The sequence below is a fragment of the Amphibalanus amphitrite genome, unplaced genomic scaffold, assembly GCF_019059575.1.
Source record: "Amphibalanus amphitrite isolate SeventyFive unplaced genomic scaffold, NRLGWU_Aamphi_draft 001086F_arrow, whole genome shotgun sequence".
Lineage (NCBI taxonomy): Eukaryota > Metazoa > Arthropoda > Thecostraca > Balanomorpha > Balanidae > Amphibalanus > Amphibalanus amphitrite.
In genome coordinates this window covers 220,487-237,596 of record NW_024882580.1, presented here as the reverse complement: position 1 = coordinate 237,596, position 17,110 = coordinate 220,487, and the positions used below count along the sequence as shown (strand labels likewise).

Below are 17,110 nucleotides of genomic sequence, written 5' to 3'. Positions count from 1 at the left end.
ATTACGCTCTTTCCAATGATGTGCATATTGCCGGGTCGGTCGCGAAATTAGGGCATACTTAGAAAGGGCCTCTTTGGGCCCTCTTTGGGCCCCTTCCTTTGGATTCCCCGGTAGGTTTCTTCAGCCAGATTGAAGAGGGGGCCCAGGAGAGTGTCTGTGCAAATTTTGAAGAAATCGTAGGGGCCCCCCATTGGCCCCAAAATTTCAATTGGGTCCCGTGGGCCCCAGGGGCCCCATCAAAAATGTACTTGGTTTTTTGTTGGGAAATTACGCTCTTTCCAATGATGTGCATATTGCCGGGGTTGGTCGCGAAATTAGGGGCAATACTTAGAAAGGGCCTCTTTGGGGCCCTCTTTGGCCCCTTCCTTTGGATTCCCCGGTAGGTTTCTTCAGCCATGAAGAGGGGGCCCGGAAGTGTCTGTGCAAATTTTGAAGAAAATCGTAGGGGCCGCCCTATTGGGCCCCAAATTTCAATTGGTCCCGTGGGCCCCAGGTGGGCCCCATCGAAAAATTACTTGGGTTTTTTGTTTGGGAAATTACGCTCTTTCCAATGATGTGCATATTGCCGGGGTCGGTCGCGAAATTTAGGGCAATACTTAGAAAGGGCCTCTTTGGGGCCCTCTTTGGGCCCCTTCCTTTGGATTCCCCGGTAGGTTTTTCAGCCAGATTGAAAGGGCCCAGGAGAGTGTCTGTGCAAATTTTGAAGAAAATCGTAGGGGCCGCCCCATTGGGCCCCAAATTTCAATTGGGTCCCGTGGGCCCCAGAGGGCCCCATCGAAAAATGTTACTTGGGTTTTTTGTTTGGGAAATTACGCTCTTTCCAATGATGTGCATATTGCCGGGGTTGGTCGCGAAATTAGGGGCGATACTTAGAAAGGGCCTCTTTGGGGCCCTCTTTGGGCCCCTTCCTTTGGATTCCCCGGTAGGTTCTTCAGCCAGATTGAAGAGGGGGCCCAGGAGAGTGTCTGTGCAAATTTGAAGAAAATCGTAGGGGCCGCCCCATTGGGCCCCAAATTTCAATTGGGTCCCGTGGGCCCCAGGTGGGCCCCATCGAAAAATGTTACTTGGGTTTTTTGTTTGGGAAATTACGCTCTTTCCAATGATGTGCATATTGCCGGGATCGGTCGCGAAATTAGGGGCAATACTTAGAAAGGGCCTCTTTGGGGCCCTCTTTGGGCCCCTTCCTTTGGATTCCCCGGTAGGTTTCTTCAGCCAGATTGAAGAGGGGGCCCAGGAGAGTGTCTGTGCAAATTTTGAAGAGAATCGTAGGGGCCGCCCTATTGGGCCCCAAATTTCAATTGGGTCCCGTGGGCCCCAGGTGGGCCCCATCGAAAAATGTTACTTGGGTTTTTTGTTTGGGAAATTACGCTCTTTCCAATGATGTGCATATTGCCGGGGTCGGTCGCGAAATTAGGGGCAATACTTAGAAAGGGCCTCTTTGGGGCCCTCTTTGGGCTCCTTCCTTTGGATTCCCCGGTAGGTTTCTTCAGCCAGATTGAAGAGGGGGCCCAGGAGAGTGTCTGTGCAAATTTTGAAGAAAATCGTAGGGGCCGCCCCATTGGGCCCCAAATTTCAATTGGGTCCCGTGGGCCCCAGGTGGGCCCCATCGAAAAATGTTACTTGGGTTTTTTGTTTGGGAAATTACGCTCTTTCCAATGATGTGCATATTGCCGGGGTCGATCGCGAAATTAGGGTCAATACTTAGAAAGGGCCTCTTTGGGGCCCTCTTTGGGCCCCTTCCTTTGGATTCCCCGGTAGGTTTCTTCAGCCAGATTGAAGAGGGGGCCCAGGAGAGTGTCTGTGCAAATTTTGAAGAAAATCGTAGGGGCCGCCCCATTGGGCCCCAAAGTTCAATTGGGTCCCGTGGGCCCCAGGTGGGCCCCATCGAAAAATGTTACTTGGGTTTTTTGTTTGGGAAATTACGCTCTTTCCAATGATGTGCATATTGCCGGGGTTGGTCGCGAAATTAGGGGCAATACTTAGAAAGGGCCTCTTTGGGGCCCTCTTTGGGCCCCTTCCTTTGGATTCCCCGGTAGGTTTCTTCAGCCAGATTGAAGATTGGGCCCAGGAGAGTGTCTGTGCAAATTTTGAAGAAAATCGTAGGGGCCGCCCCATTGGGCCCCAAATTTCAATTGGGTCCCGTGGGCCCCAGGTGGGCCCCATCGAAAAATGTTACTTGGGTTTTTTGTTTGGGAAATTACGCTCTTTCCAATGATGTGCATATTGCCGGGGTTGGTCGCGAAATTAGGGGCAATACTTAGAAAGGGCCTCTTTGGGGCCCTCTTTGGGCCCCTTCCTTTGGATTCCCCGGTAGGTTTCTTCAGCCAGATTGAAGAGGGGGCCCAGGAGAGTGTCTGTGCAAATTTTGAAGAAAATCGTAGGGGCCGCCCCATTGGGCCCCAAATTTCAATTGGGTCCCGTGGGCCCCAGGTGGGCCCCATCGAAAAATGTTACTTGGGTTTTTTGTTTGGGAAATTACGCTCTTTCCAATGATGTGCATATTGCCGGGGTTGGTCGCGAAAATAGGGGCAATACTTAGAAAGGGCCTCTTTGGGGCCCTCTTTGGGCCCCTTCCTTTGGATTCCCCGGTAGGTTTCTTCAGCCAGATTGAAGAGGGGGCCCAGGAGAGTGTCTGTGCAAATTTTGAAGAAAATCGTAGGGGCCGCCCCATTGGGCCCCAAATTTCAATTGGATCCCGTGGGCCCCAGGTGGGCCCCATCGAAAAATGTTACTTGGGTTTTTTGTTTGGGAAATTACGCTCTTTCCAATGATGTGCATATTGCCGGGGTCGGTCGCGAAATTAGGGGCAATACTTAGAAAGGGCCTCTTTGGGGCCCTCTTTGGGCCCCTTTCTTTGGATTCCCCGGTAGGTTTCTTCAGCCAGATTGAAGAGGGGGCCCAGAAGAGTGTCTGTGCAAATTTTGAAGAAAATCGTAGGGGCCACCCCATTGGGCCCCAAATTTCAATTGGGTCCCGTGGGCCCCAGGTGGGCCCCATCGAAAAATGTTACTTGGGTTTTTTGTTTGGGAAATTACGCTCTTTCCAATGATGTGCATATTGCCGGGGTCGATCGCGAAATTAGGGTCAATACTTAGAAAGGGCCTCTTTGGGGCCCTCTTTGGGCCCCTTCCTTTGGATTCCCCGGTAGGTTTCTTCAGCCAGATTGAAGAGGGGGCCCAGGAGAGTGTCTGTGCAAATTTTGAAGAAAATCGTAGGGGCCGCCCCATTGGGCCCCAAAGTTCAATTGGGTCCCGTGGGCCCCAGGTGGGCCCCATCGAAAAATGTTACTTGGGTTTTTTGTTTGGGAAATTACGCTCTTTCCAATGATGTGCATATTGCCGGGGTTGGTCGCGAAATTAGGGGCAATACTTAGAAAGGGCCTCTTTGGGGCCCTCTTTGGGCCCCTTCCTTTGGATTCCCCGGTAGGTTTCTTCAGCCAGATTGAAGAGGGGGCCCAGGAGAGTGTCTGTGCAAATTTTGAAGAAAATCGTAGGGGCCGCCCCATTGGGCCCCAAATTTCAATTGGGTCCCGTGGGCCCCAGGTGGGCCCCATCGAAAAATGTTACTTGGGTTTTTTGTTTGGGAAATTACGCTCTTTCCAATGATGTGCATATTGCCGGGGTTGGTCGCGAAATTAGGGGCAATACTTCGAAAGGGCCTCTTTGGGGCCCTCTTTGGGCCCCTTCCTTTGGATTCCCCGGTAGGTTTCTTCAGCCAGATTGAAGAGGGGGCCCAGGAGAGTGTCTGTGCAAATTTTGAAGAAAATCGTAGGGGCCGCCCCATTGGGCCCCAAATTTCAATTGGGTCCCGTGGGCCCCAGGTGGGCCCCATCGAAAAATGTTACTTGGGTTTTTTGTTTGGGAAATTACGCTCTTTCCAATGATGTGCATATTGCCGGGGTTGGTCGCGAAAATAGGGGCAATACTTAGAAAGGGCCTCTTTGGGGCCCTCTTTGGGCCCCTTCCTTTGGATTCCCCGGTAGGTTTCTTCAGCCAGATTGAAGAGGGGGCCCAGGAGAGTGTCTGTGCAAATTTTGAAGAAAATCGTAGGGGCCGCCCCATTGGGCCCCAAATTTCAATTGGATCCCGTGGGCCCCAGGTGGGCCCCATCGAAAAATGTTACTTGGGTTTTTTGTTTGGGAAATTACGCTCTTTCCAATGATGTGCATATTGCCGGGGTCGGTCGCGAAATTAGGGGCAATACTTAGAAAGGGCCTCTTTGGGGCCCTCTTTGGGCCCCTTTCTTTGGATTCCCCGGTAGGTTTCTTCAGCCAGATTGAAGAGGGGGCCCAGAAGAGTGTCTGTGCAAATTTTGAAGAAAATCGTAGGGGCCGCCCCATTGGGCCCCAAATTTCAATTGGGTCCCGTGGGCCCCAGGTGGGCCCCATCGAAAAATGTTACTTGGGTTTTTTGTTTGGGAAATTACGCTCTTTCCAATGATGTGCATATTGCCGGGGTCGGTCGCGAAATTAGGGGCAATACTTAGAAAGGGCCTCTTTGGGGCCCTCTTTGGGCCCCTTTCTTTGGATTCCCCGGTAGGTTTCTTCAGCCAGATTGAAGAGGGGGCCCAGAAGAGTGTCTGTGCAAATTTTGAAGAAAATCGTAGGGGCCGCCCCATTGGGCCCCAAATTTCAATTGGGTCCCGTGGGCCCCAGGTGGGCCCCATCGAAAAATGTTACTTGGGTTTTTTGTTTGGGAAATTACGCTCTTTCCAATGATGTGCACATGCCGGGCTTGGTCGCGAAATTAGGGGCAATACTTAGAAAGGGCCTCTTTGGGGCCCTCTTTGGGCCCCTTCCTTTGGATTCCCCGGTAGGTTTCTTCAGCCAGATTGAAGAGGGGGCCCAGGAGAGTGTCTGTGCAAATTTTGAAGAAAATCGTAGGGGCCACCCCATTGGGCCCCAAATTTCAATTGGGTCCCGTGGGCCCCAGGTGGGCCCCATCGAAAAATGTTACTTGGGTTTTTTGTTTGGGAAATAACGCTCTTTCCAATAATGTGCATATTGCCGGGGTTGGTCGCGAAATTAGGGGCAATACTTAGAAAGGGCCTCTTTGGGCCCCTTCCTTTGGATTCCCCGGTAGGTTTCTTCAGCCAGATTGAAGAGGGGGCCCAGGAGAGTGTCTGTGCAAATTTTGAAGAAAATCGTAGGGGCCGCCCCATTGGGCCCCAAATTTCAATTGGGTCCCGTGGGCCCCAGGTGGGCCCCATCGAAAAATGTTACTTGGGTTTTTTGTTTGGGAAATTACGCTCTTTCCAATGATGTGCATATTGCCGGGGTCGGTCGCGAAATTAGGGGCAATACTTAGAAAGGGCCTCTTTGGGGCCCTCTTTGGGCCCCTTCCTTTGGATTCCCCGGTAGGTTTCTTCAGCCAGATTGAAGAGGGGGGCCAGGAGAGTGTCTGTGCAAATTTTGAAGAAAATCGTAGGGGCCGCCCCATTGGGCCCCAAATTTCAATTGGGTCCCGTGGGCCCCAGGTGGGCCCCATCAAAAAATGTTACTTGGGTTTTTTGTTTGGGAAATTACGCTCTTTCCAATGATGTGCATATTGCCGGGGTTGGTCGCGAAATTAGGGGCAATACTTAGAAAGGGCCTCTTTGGGGCCCTCTTTGGGCCCCTTCCTTTGGATTCCCCGGTAGGTTTCTTCAGCCAGATTGAAGAGGGGGCCCAGGAGAGTGTCTGTGCAAATTTTGAAGAAAATCGTAGGGGCCGCCCCATTGGGCCCCAAATTTCAATTGGGTCCCGTGGGCCCCATCGAAAAATGTTACTTGGGTTTTTTGTTTGGGAAATTACGCTCTTTCCAATGATGTGCATATTGCTGGATTTTGTCGATGTTATAGGCCTGAAATTGTTGAAAACGTTTATTTATGCCCCGAGGGCATACTCCCGGGCCCATATATTTGATGCTGTTTTGTTCGGTTCAGGGGGGCGCTAGCCCCCTAAATTTGGTACCGTTGCACGTAAAATTTTGTCCTCTTTCGAATGACGTGCATTTTTAGCTGTTTTGACGGCTAGAAGTAGGGTTTCCAAAGTTCGTCGATTGTGCCCTGAGGGCATACTGTTTTTTGGGATTTGTGGCCCCCCTGATGGATTCCCCGCATTTTGGCACTAGGATTTTCGATAGAGGACACCATTCTGCACCTCTCCACCAAAATTCAGCGAAATCGTAGGGGCCGTCGATCCCTGCTGAATCCCTGCTGAACCCCTGCTGAATCCCTGCTAACTTCCGTTACATATCAAATTTAGTAGCCTAGCGATAATTCAGTTTGTATAAACCGCGCAAGCACTGTCACATAATTGTCCCTACCAGCCGCTAGACGCACTCGCCGCAGCTTCCTGCCGCCCTTTCCTGTCACTTGAGAATTCACGCAGCAAAAGACTTTATTATTTTTCTCTATGTTCTAAGATTTTTTTCTGACTTCTGCTCTCGGCTTTTTCTTGACAAGTGGGCCGATGAAGCTAACAAGCTGAAGATGAGAAGCTCAGGACCTGCCTTGCTCAGGACTCTCGAAAAGGCAATTGTGATCTTTCCTCTCCACTAGCTGGTCACCATGGTAAAAAACTCAGAACTTTTGTTGCCTCTGTTTCCTATGCTAAGCATTTTCAACCAAATTTTTAGCATACAAATGCTCGTCGAATGTACGATAAATTGAATAGAAGAATATTTTCATGCAGTCCGAAATATGTGACGATAAACCAAGGTATCTTTACACAATTATTATTGCATATAAACGGCATATACACCGGGCAGACTGCAGAAACGCAGAACTATTTGAAGATTCTTAGGTGTTCTTCTCAATAAAGTCTTCAAAGTTTTTCATCGTGTCTCATTACTTACGATTTTTCCTTCACGCGGAGTGACCGGCGGGAGGGGATCTCTCATCATTACTTTGATGAAAACTAACCGTCTTTGCCTACGATGAGTTCCGGGGCAATGGAAGCTGTCAATCCATCATCGATCGGATGCGCTGACTTCCTTGCCTTCCAGGTAATGTTTTATTACATTAACCATTGATTGTTGGGAGAGCTGTGGCACGTATCGCGTGCTGTCTGAGACATATATGGCGCATTTGTGACGAAATTATTTTGAGTCTTAGCATGTAAATAATCAATTTATTCTTTGAAAACGCCCAGTTATGTGTATGAATTTGTTTTTTTGTGTGTGTGTGAATGTGTACAAATTTTGTGCATAATTTTAAAGAAGCTGGAATATATGTTACATAATATATGTTACAGACGTATTAGTCTGTTACCAACATGCCAAATTTGAGCTGGAAAACTATTTTTGGCAAAGTTTACTTACTTACTTACTTACGAAGTAGGGGAAGGAGGGTGAATTGCGCCACCTTAAGGAAAAACGCTAATTGTAAGAAAACCACTTGAGATGTAAGCATGCACTGGTAACCATTTTAAAGAGGAACTCATTGGCTACGATTTAAGGGCCTCCCGATCAATTAAGAATGTTTCGTTTGCTTCTGACAGCTGCTTTTTCAGAACCATGCAAAAGGGCGCATTTACCAACAACTGCTGTAAATTGCGCCAGGGGGATGGCGCAATTAGAATCCAATTGCGCCCTATCCTTTAACATGGCTAAGCAAAGGAGACGGAAAGCATACACTCCGGCATTCTATGTCATTGTGGCTTACTTGAACATGTATTATGTGAATCAAGCTCGATACATAATAAATGTAGATATAAATTGCGATGTTTTTTTGCGCAGGTAAATAACTTTACTTGTGTCCGGTATGCTTGTGAAGTGGAACGAAAACGTTTGATGTAACCGACTAGATATATATGAACGTATGCGCCTAGACGGTTATATTTTCAATCGTTTCTCTCAAAATTAATATTTTGTATTGCTTCTACAACTTTTTTCACATCAGTTTTTACTTTCTATCAAAGCTGTCACCTCTCACGCCTGTGTCCATGTTAAAAATGCCGTATTTTGTCAATTACACCGCAAGTTCATAGCCCAAATGGCAGCTACATTATAAGTTCGATGAGAGAAATAATTTTTGGACTGACGATGGCGGGTTGCTCCCCTGCCTGACATAAAACTCCTTCTTTATTGCAATCAGTTAATGATGCATTCATACTGTCGTGATACAATAGCTACACCATTATTCTATTTGCGCCCCCCTGGCGCAATTGCCATGGGCGCAATTGAAATTGAGGTACTTTTTAATAAAAGCGTAGAAGTTACCATAAAGATGCTAAAGGATGTTTACTGTTTCAGTGAAATATAATGAAAAAAGGATTTTTCTTTCCAAATATCACTCTCAAAATCACACAAGTATCGCCTATTTTTATAGCCAACGGTTCAAAATGCTGCCAAAAAGTTAAGAAAACGCCGTAATATCTTTGATGGCGTAATGAGCCTTGCTGATTGGCTTCATCGGAGAGCTTGGGCCATAAAAGGAACTATCCAGTGGTGAAAATAATGTTTTCGAAAACAAAATGCTGAACATGCCATTGAATTCGTGGGAATGTGGGTGGGCGCAATTGGTTAGGAGGGCGCAATACACCCACTTTCCCCTACAGAATTTGGATAGGCCAGACTAGGCCTTTAGAAACCTTTCTAGTCGAGCTCCTCGTGCGTCTGCGTCTGCGTGACTATTCATCTGCGTGAGGGATGTCGTGTGCATGGTGTGCCCAGTGAGCGTCAAGCCGGTTTTTGAATTGGTTCAGGGTGTCGGATGCGACGACCACTGGCGGTAGGCTGTTCCAGTCGTTGATGACCCGGATGGAGAACGCGTTGCGTCGAATCCTGGAGACCGCTCGCGGCTTGGCTAGTCTCCACTGGTGTCCTCTTGTAGCAGGAGTTCTGTCGGCTGCCATCTCGAAGAAGTTGCGAGGGTCCATGTCCAGTCCACCGCGGAGCAGCTGATAAACCGCGATCATATCTCCACGCCTCCGTCTGTAGTACAGCGTTGGTAGCTGCAGCACTTTCAGACGCTCTCGATACGGGAGGTGTCGAAGATCGGGAACCAGCTTGGTCGCCCGCCTCTGCACCCGCTCTACCAGCCGCTGGTCCGCCCGGTTGAAGGGACCCCACACTAGGTTCCCGTACTCAAGGTGGGGTCGGACAAGGGCCTTGAAGAGCAGGGGGAGGGTTGATTTGTCAAGCAGGTGGAAGGACCGACGAATCACTGCCATCACTTGTGTTGCCTTCCTGACGGCCGCAGCAGCCTGCTTCCGGAATTTGAGCTGGGTATCCATGAGGACGCCAAGGTCTCCCTCGACATCTGACTCCGCGACTGTAGTTCCCCCATCCGGTATGTGTGGTGCTGGTTGCCTCCGCCGATGTGGAGCACCTTGCACTTTCCAGGGTTGAATGCCAGCTGCCACCTGTCTGCCCAGTGAAGTGCCGCGTCCAGGTCCTCCTGCAGGGATGCCGAGTCGGACGGAGAGCAGATAGGTCGATAGAGTTTGCTGTCGTCGGCGAATATCTTTATCCCGCAGCGTAGCGGCTCCGGCAGGTCGTTCACGTACAGCGTGAAGAGCAGTGGAGCAAGGACTGAACCCTGTGGAACACCGCTTGGTACAGGAGCCCAGTCTGACTTGCTGCTCCCAACAGTGACTCGCTGCTTCCGTCCTTCCAAGAATGCTCCGATCCATCTCAGAATCTTGCCTCCGATGCCGTGAGCTTCTACTTTCCTCAGCAGTCGTCTAGGTGGGACTGTGTTGAACGCCTTGGCCAGGTCTAGGTATATGACATCGACAGGTCGGTTGCTCTCAATCATGCTGCTCCAATCTTCTATCGTTAGCATCAGCTGAGTAGAGCAGGACCTCCCTGGACGGAATCCGTGTTGGGCGTCATTGATCAGGTTCTCTGACTTGAGGTGTGCCATAAGCCGGTCGCGGATGATCGACTCCAAGAGCTTGCACGGAACAGACGTCAAACTGACTGGCCTGTAGTTCCCTGGTTCATCTTTACTTCCTTTCTTGTAGATTGGAACCACATCTGCCAGTTTCCAATCCTGCGGCAGGGTCCCCGTGTCCAATGACGATCGGTAGATGGAGGTAAGCGTGCTTGCTAACGAGTCGGCTGTTTCCTTGATGATCCGTGGGTGCACTCCATCTGGGCCCGCGGCTGAAAAAGGTCGTAGGGCAGCCATCTTCTTTCTCACGAGTTCCACGGTGAGGTCGATGTCAGTGACAGCTGGACCGTGGTAGGTGTTGTTCGGCTCCGGGATTTCTCCGGGGGGTTCCATGACGCAGACCGAGTTAAAAAAGTCGTTCAGTGTCGTCGCTTTCTCGCAGTCGTTCGTAGTTAGGGTGCCGTCCGCAGAGCGTAAGTTCTCAACTCCGCTTGTAGTCTTCATCCTGGAGCCAGCGTATCGCCAAAAACCCTTGGGATTTTCTTTCAGGTTGGAGGCCAGTCTCCTTTCGAAGTCTTTGCGCAGGTTTCGGGTGAGTCGCCTGAGGTCGTTTTTGCAGCGAACGTACCTTGCATGACTGATGTCGTCCATTTCACGAGTGTAAGCACTAAGCGGCCCAGAGCTTCTTTTTCCTGTTCTTTAGCCTCAAGGCTTCCCTGTTTATGTAGATGCTTCTGTTTTTCCTTGGACACGCTTTGGGGACGCATGCGTTCACCAGGTGGGCTAACTCGGTCTTGAAGGTGTCGTAGCGTTCTTGCATATCCATATGCATTTCATCACGCCACTGTCTCTGTCTGATCAGGTTGTTAAGCCGTAGATAATTGCCCTTGTTTAAGTTGAGTCGTCCCTCCTTCACTACCTCAGGTTGCATGTAGCAGCACACCTCAAATTGTAGTAACATGTGGTCACTGTTGCCAATGGGTGGGTGATAAGCAAGGTTGGTCACCAAGCCTTCTTCGTTGGAGAGGATGATATCCAGGCTGCTTGGTCTCTCGTCAGCACGGTATCTTGTGGCTTTGGTTACGTGCTGGGTGAGGCCGCATTCCTGTACGCCCTCAACAAACCTTTTGGTGTAGTGACCATCAGGAGCGTGGGAGAAGTGATCGTTCCAGTCGATCTGGGGCATATTCACATCACCCGCAATCACTATGTGGGAGAACTTTTGGGAAACAACAGTTTTCAGCAGATATATTAGGTTGTCAGTTGAGGTGTTTCCGTCGCTGGATGGGCTTCTGTACAGACATCCTATGAGCAGCTGGTCAGCACCTAGCAAAGGTAGCTTGACCCACAGCTGTTCTTCATAAGAGCAGGCTGGGAAAGACACCTCTGTAGCCTGCCACTTTGCACTGACAAATATGCAGATGCCTCGTGAGCCCCCCTGTCCCAGTTTATCCTTGACAGGGTCAAAGTTCAGGAACATGGTATAGTTTGGAAGGGCCATGGTTGCAGGGTGCATTGGATGGCTCTGGGCTTTTGGGATGACCTCACACAAAAGTATCAGATCAGGCTCGTTGTTTGAAATGAACATGGCCAGGTCCTCTCTCTTGTTTAAGTATTGGTCAATGTTTGTGTACAGAATTGTTAGTTTCCTTCGACCACTTCTCTCCATTTCATCTAGTCATTTGTGATGGGAGATCGAAGAGGGTTGTCCAGTACTCTGCTGGACAGGTCTGTCTTCATCTCGTCTTGCCAGATTCCCACGACTTTCATTTCTCAGAGTGGGGGGCTGATCTGCCTGGCTTCTTTCTGTTCGTCTCTTTTCATGTGGGATGGGAACAATCCTACCATGTCTGATCCAGATGTGCTCCTCTCCCGAGGCCTTCCTCCTTGCCAGTTCATTCCGCAGCTGTCTTCCCTTTTCCCTCTCCTTCCAGGTGAGATCAGGCGAGATGAAGATATTACTCCAGGCGGAGTCTCTCAGTGAAGCAGCAGATTTCAAGATCTCGAGCTTATCATTCATGTTGGCAAGTGTGACTATCAAGAGTCTCGGCTTGCCATCAGTCAGTTTGCCGACTCTGAATGTTTTTGTAGTCTCCACCATGAGCTTCAGACCCTCCTTTATTATTTCCTTGAATCTGCTACTGTCCTGTTCAGCCTTCTCAGAGAATGACAATCCTTCTGGTTCCTGTAGATTGTGCACGACAACATTGAGCTTTCGGCGCTCCTTATCGTTCATCTCATCGATCATGCTTGCGATCTCCTCGTTAGATCTTTGAACGGGTGTTGTCACAGCTGGCATCTTTTTTATCATTTCTGACACCTGCTCGACGATCTTTCCACCGACACCTTTCACTGCTTCTGCGTAGCTCTTTGCAGGGTTTTCGTCTTTGCTGGCCCCCGATACTTTGTCAAGGATCTGACATTGGTGACTGAACATTCTCTCCTGATTCTTGACCACCTCACTTAGTGTATTGGAATTGTGGCGGGTGATCTTTTCCAGCTTCGACACTGTGTCCTGCATGACAGATACCACCCCAGTGGCAACAGGGGTCCTCAGCGATGCCCTACATTTGTCGCAAAGCCACATTAGTGTGCCATGCCACTTTTTAATAGCTGACGTTGCTGCCTTCGTGAGTCCCTGACATTTGCAGTGGAACCACTTCATGCACTTTTCGCATTCAGCAGCATCATCACCATCAAGTACCTCTTTGCCGCACTTTGGTTTTCCTGGTCCACCAAGACAGATTTCCACTCCCTTCTTTGTGCTGCTCTTCCCTTTTTCACTAGCGGGATCAGGACTCGTGTTAGCTGATCTAGTCCCCCATGGCCTATAGGCGTCACTGTCGAGACGCTTAACTACTGGTGTCCTGTGACCTGTGCTTGACACTTCAGAGTTTTTACCATCCTGCTTGGGCTCGGGATCGCAGCTTTGTTCGTCTACATCTGTCGCCTGGGCATTGATATCGGAGGTCCCGTTACTCGTCTCTCCAGCCGCATCAGATTCTTTCATAGGATTTTGCTCTTTGCCATTTGCTGGGTTGGGACTGTTTATGTCTGATGGACAGGAGCTGGGCATGCCAGTTTGAGCATCATGAACGGATCTGACTGTAACATCACCATTCATATTTGGCATGTCAAGGGACTTACCCGTGTTCCTAGACCCAGTGCCTGAGCCTCCTTTCTTATTTTGGTGATCTAAGGCCCCCTTAGGCTCTATTTCCTCACCTCTGTTCCGATTTTCTCCATCCACATTCACATTACCGTTTCCGCTTCCTTCGTTTTTCGACGATCTCGGCGCGGTAGCGGTGGGGTTCTGGTTCGTGAAACTCGGTGGGTTTTTATTTCCCGTGTTGTTTCTTCGTGGCCTTGGTGGGGATCTACTTATCCCCATGTTTCTTCCACCTTGAAAGTGTGTGTAATTGTGTGATATATGTCTCAGGAGGCAATGATTTGTCACTCCAATGGCAAAAGAGAATCAGCTAAATAGGAATCTCTTTGTCCTCGGTTGTTATGTCGTGTTGGCGGGAGCTCGACCAGGCACGTCCGTTCGCTACGAAATCGCGCGCCGAAAAAAAAAGTTTAAGTTTTGGTAATAAAAAACTGCTAGCAAATTTTTACTTCTAATATTCAAACTCGATTTGTAGCAATTATAGACCACACAAAATAAAGCTTAGACCATCATTGGCCCTTTACACGGAGGTGCTTTTTTCTAACAAAACCTAAACAAACCTTACCTGACCTAACCTAACCCACAACCCACAAACCTACAACCTAAAAACATACAACCTACAACCTACTAAGCTGCAAACATACCCTACAACCTTCAAACCTACAGCGTCTCTCCTCACTTGGAAAGCCTTCATGTGACATCTCTACTGACTGCTACCTAATGTCCCTAACGTCCCTGGGACGAGGGACGGACGAGCTGGGACGAGGGGCGGACGAGCTGGGACGAGGGACTCCAACGGATCAGTGACTGGCGGGCTGTGTGAACGAGGGACCGGTGATTGGGTTTGCCCCCCCCCCCCCCCCCCCCCGGACCTGCCCTAGAACAGAAGAGCTGGACCGTCTCAATCAAAGGCCAGCAGGCTCGCGCCAGCGTAACGGATGAAGATTCACCGGCATAATGGATTCTTCTTGATCCGTTACACTTTTTAAATATAACGTATATGTTTAGATAATTTAGCCAATTGACATTGCATGTTTTGTCGAATGTCGATGCTATTTATCAAGTGAGATGAGTACTATATAGTATGCTGTGCATCTGCTATTCTCTTGCCTTTTCTTTTTTGCAGGACACTGGTTGTTGATCCAGTATTTCATTGCTCGAACCAAGGTTGTTTGTGTCACTGTCTTTATAACTAAATTTCCCTGTTTTCAGGAGGTTTTAAAGAAGTCTCGAATAATAGATGACAAGATAATTTATGCACTTAACCAGTCATTACCAACAAAGTCATTTGAGGGCCAAGTCGATGCTTCACAAACGTGCAAAGATCTTTACTCTAAGGTAAGTGCCTAATGTTTATTATGTAATACATTTCTGGTGTGACTTGAAATTGGGGTTGGAGTTGGTAGTCATTCATTGTTGTATTTCGTATTTATGTATTTTATATATTAGGTCGTTCAATAAGTAACGAACAATCGGTCATAACTTCTTTATTTCTTTATTTAACACTTTCAAACTTTCACAGATTATAGATCAAATGTTTCTGAATGTAGCCTTTGCCTCAAACCAGTCGCCGCCCGCCTGCACACACTTCTCCCAGCGACCCGGCCAACGCCGGAATTCCGCCCGGAAAAACGCGTTTTCCGTCTTTTTCACCCAGTTCATGACAGCGCACATGACTTCAGCGTCGGTCTCGGAGTGTTCACCATGGAGGCCATCCCTCAGGGGACCAAAGAGGTGAAAATCTGAAGGAGCCAGGTTCGGACTGTAGGGCGGCTGGGGCATGATATTCAGCCCTGTCTCGCGATCTCCTCGCGTGTGGCGTGAGACATGTGCGGACGAGCGTTGTCATGGTGTCATCCTGGTGGGCTTTCTTGAACCCGGGCGGACTATGGCCAGCGGGCCGCTACATCACAGTCCTGCAGGAGACTGAGAAAAGCAATCCTGAAGAAGAGGCGCGGCTCGGATGTCAACAACATCACCATACACCATGACAACGCCCGACCGCACTTGTCTCACGCCACGCGCGAGGAGATCGCGTGACAGGGCTGAATATCATGCCCCAGCCGCCCTACATTCCGAACCTGGCTCCTTCAGATTTTCACCTCTTTGGTCCCCTGAGGGATGGCCTCCGTGGTGAACACTTCGAGACCAACGCTGAAGTCATATGCGCTGTCATGAACTGGGTGAAAAAGACGGAAAACGCGTTTTTCCGGGCGGAATTCCGGCGTTGGCCGGAACGCTGGGAGAAGTGTGTGCAGGCGGGCGGCGACTGGTTTGAGGCATAGGCTGCATTCAGAAATGTCTGATCTATAACCTGTGAAAGTTTGAAAGTGTTAAATAAAGAAATAAAGAAGTTATGACCGATTGTTCGTTACTTATTGAACGACCTAATAGTAATTCGTTGTTGATGGATTTGGTTTCCGAGTTACTAATGAAATTCACAAGAATATAGTTTATTTGAACGTTGAATTTGTAACACTTTAAAGAGTAGGTAATTATTTTTAGGTTACGTTATTCGATGGATGGTTTTACCATGCTCGTAAATGCAGTGTTGTAACTGCAGCGAATGTCCGTTGTGGGCCGCCAGCTGAAGGAGAGCTACCTGTGCCGGGAGTCTGCGCTGCAGCGCTGCGTGGCAGAGACGGCCGGCCGCGTCGACCAGTTGCGGGCCCAGCGCGAGACCAACGAGGAGAGCAGGGACAACGCCGACCTGCTGAGAGACCTCCGCCGCGAGCAGTCCAAGGTGAGAGAGAGCTGACCACGCGCCGGGCCGACACCGCATGGGCATGGGGTCGGAAATTAATATTTAGACGGTAGCTAGCTACATACGGTGATAATGATTCGGAAATGATTTTCATAACGCATTCAGCCGTAGAAAACGCTCGTGTTATCACTTCCATGGCATGACTTTATTTTCGGGAAAACACTGACGCATGGAGAAAATACGATGTATATTTGGAAACATGCGCTGATATACTCGGTACTATGTACCACACCGTCTACTTATATCCTACCTTAGGAGCATCCCTCCCATGTCGCGGGAATTCGTGCGGCTGACACATTTCCGTGTCCTTTTCAGCTGCGGCTATACCGTTCCGAGCTTCACGTGGAGGAGGTGGTGCGCGACCGGAGCCGAACCATCGTCCGGGAGCGCTGCCGGCTCTTTTACACCCCCGACGCCGCCGATGACCTGCTTAAACAATGACCCCGGCCGGGCCGGTAGCCGCGGCGCGGACGGCCGGCTTCTAGAGAGGGGAGTGCGCGCAGCAGGGGTGCTCTGGACCAACCGACGGCTTGTGATGGCAGGTGAACGTGTGCTCAGTGATGGACGGAGTCGGAGCGGGCTAACCGAGTCAGGGCATGTCGAATCGCAGTGTGAATGTGTCCATTTTTGCAATACAGTAGCGTGAATTGATGCTGCTCGTGTGTTTTGTGGGATGTGAAGAAAGTGCTCCCGACTTTTGATGCAAATGACACCTGTGTTTGATGAATGCAGCTATATGTCACAAAATAGTTGTGTATTTTTAAGTGGAAACACACGTCATATATTGTGGTAGCATGTCATAATGGCCAGTAATTGCAAGGAAGAGGCATGATTCCGGGGTAATATTTGCAGATATAGCTTAACTGCACTCTGTGATCTTCCCGGGACATGACTCCTGATTAGTTTAGTCTGGTCAAGCTCATAGCTATTGTTATACAAAAACACAGCGAGACACATTTAAATTCGCTCATACGTCGCCTGGGTACTTAATAGTCCGCAGCGTGTTCTTTTGTCGTGTAAACACCGTGAATAGGTGCTGCGAGAGAGTATCATCACTCGAAGAAATGCAAACCATTCGGTTCTGTAGTCCGTCCACAAAAAAAAAAAAATCGAAATCTGTGAAGCCCTCGACTGTTCTTGAAGCGTCTACCAAGTTCATATTTTTACTGAGCTCACTAACACGCTGATGTCCGCATTCTGCTTGCCATCGCCACACATCCGACTGGTCACATGAATTCTAATGTAATGCCGCCGCCACGCCTTTCCGACTGATCAGATGAAATTGAATGTACAGAACGTGTGAGAAAATACGCTTCCGAGTATTTCTGAGCCATCGTGTCTTTATTTCTCACAGGTGT

At 49.3% G+C, this 17,110-nt stretch overlaps 1 protein-coding gene across 1 annotated transcript; it reads left to right on the top strand.

Annotated features, from left to right (window-relative positions):
* The first annotated feature begins 6,324 nt into the window (after positions 1-6,324).
* LOC122369964 (protein MIX23-like) lies at positions 6,325-16,404 on the top strand. The gene is made up of 4 exons (XM_043345152.1): positions 6,325-6,986; positions 14,201-14,326; positions 15,576-15,731; positions 16,068-16,404. Exons 1-4 carry the CDS (start codon positions 6,918-6,920, stop codon positions 16,191-16,193), a joined length of 477 nt encoding a protein of 158 aa, XP_043201087.1. The 5' UTR covers positions 6,325-6,917; the 3' UTR covers positions 16,194-16,404.
* The last annotated feature ends 706 nt before the right edge of the window (positions 16,405-17,110 follow it).

Coding starts and splice junctions, on each gene's coding strand:
- LOC122369964 (XM_043345152.1), top strand. CDS start 6,918: ATGAGTTCCGGGGCAATGGAAGCTGTCAATCCATCATCGATCGGATGC. Junction 6,987..14,200: donor CTGACTTCCTTGCCTTCCAG/GTAATGTTTTAT, acceptor CCCTGTTTTCAG/GAGGTTTTAAAGAAGTCTCG. Junction 14,327..15,575: donor GCAAAGATCTTTACTCTAAG/GTAAGTGCCTAA, acceptor GTGGGCCGCCAG/CTGAAGGAGAGCTACCTGTG.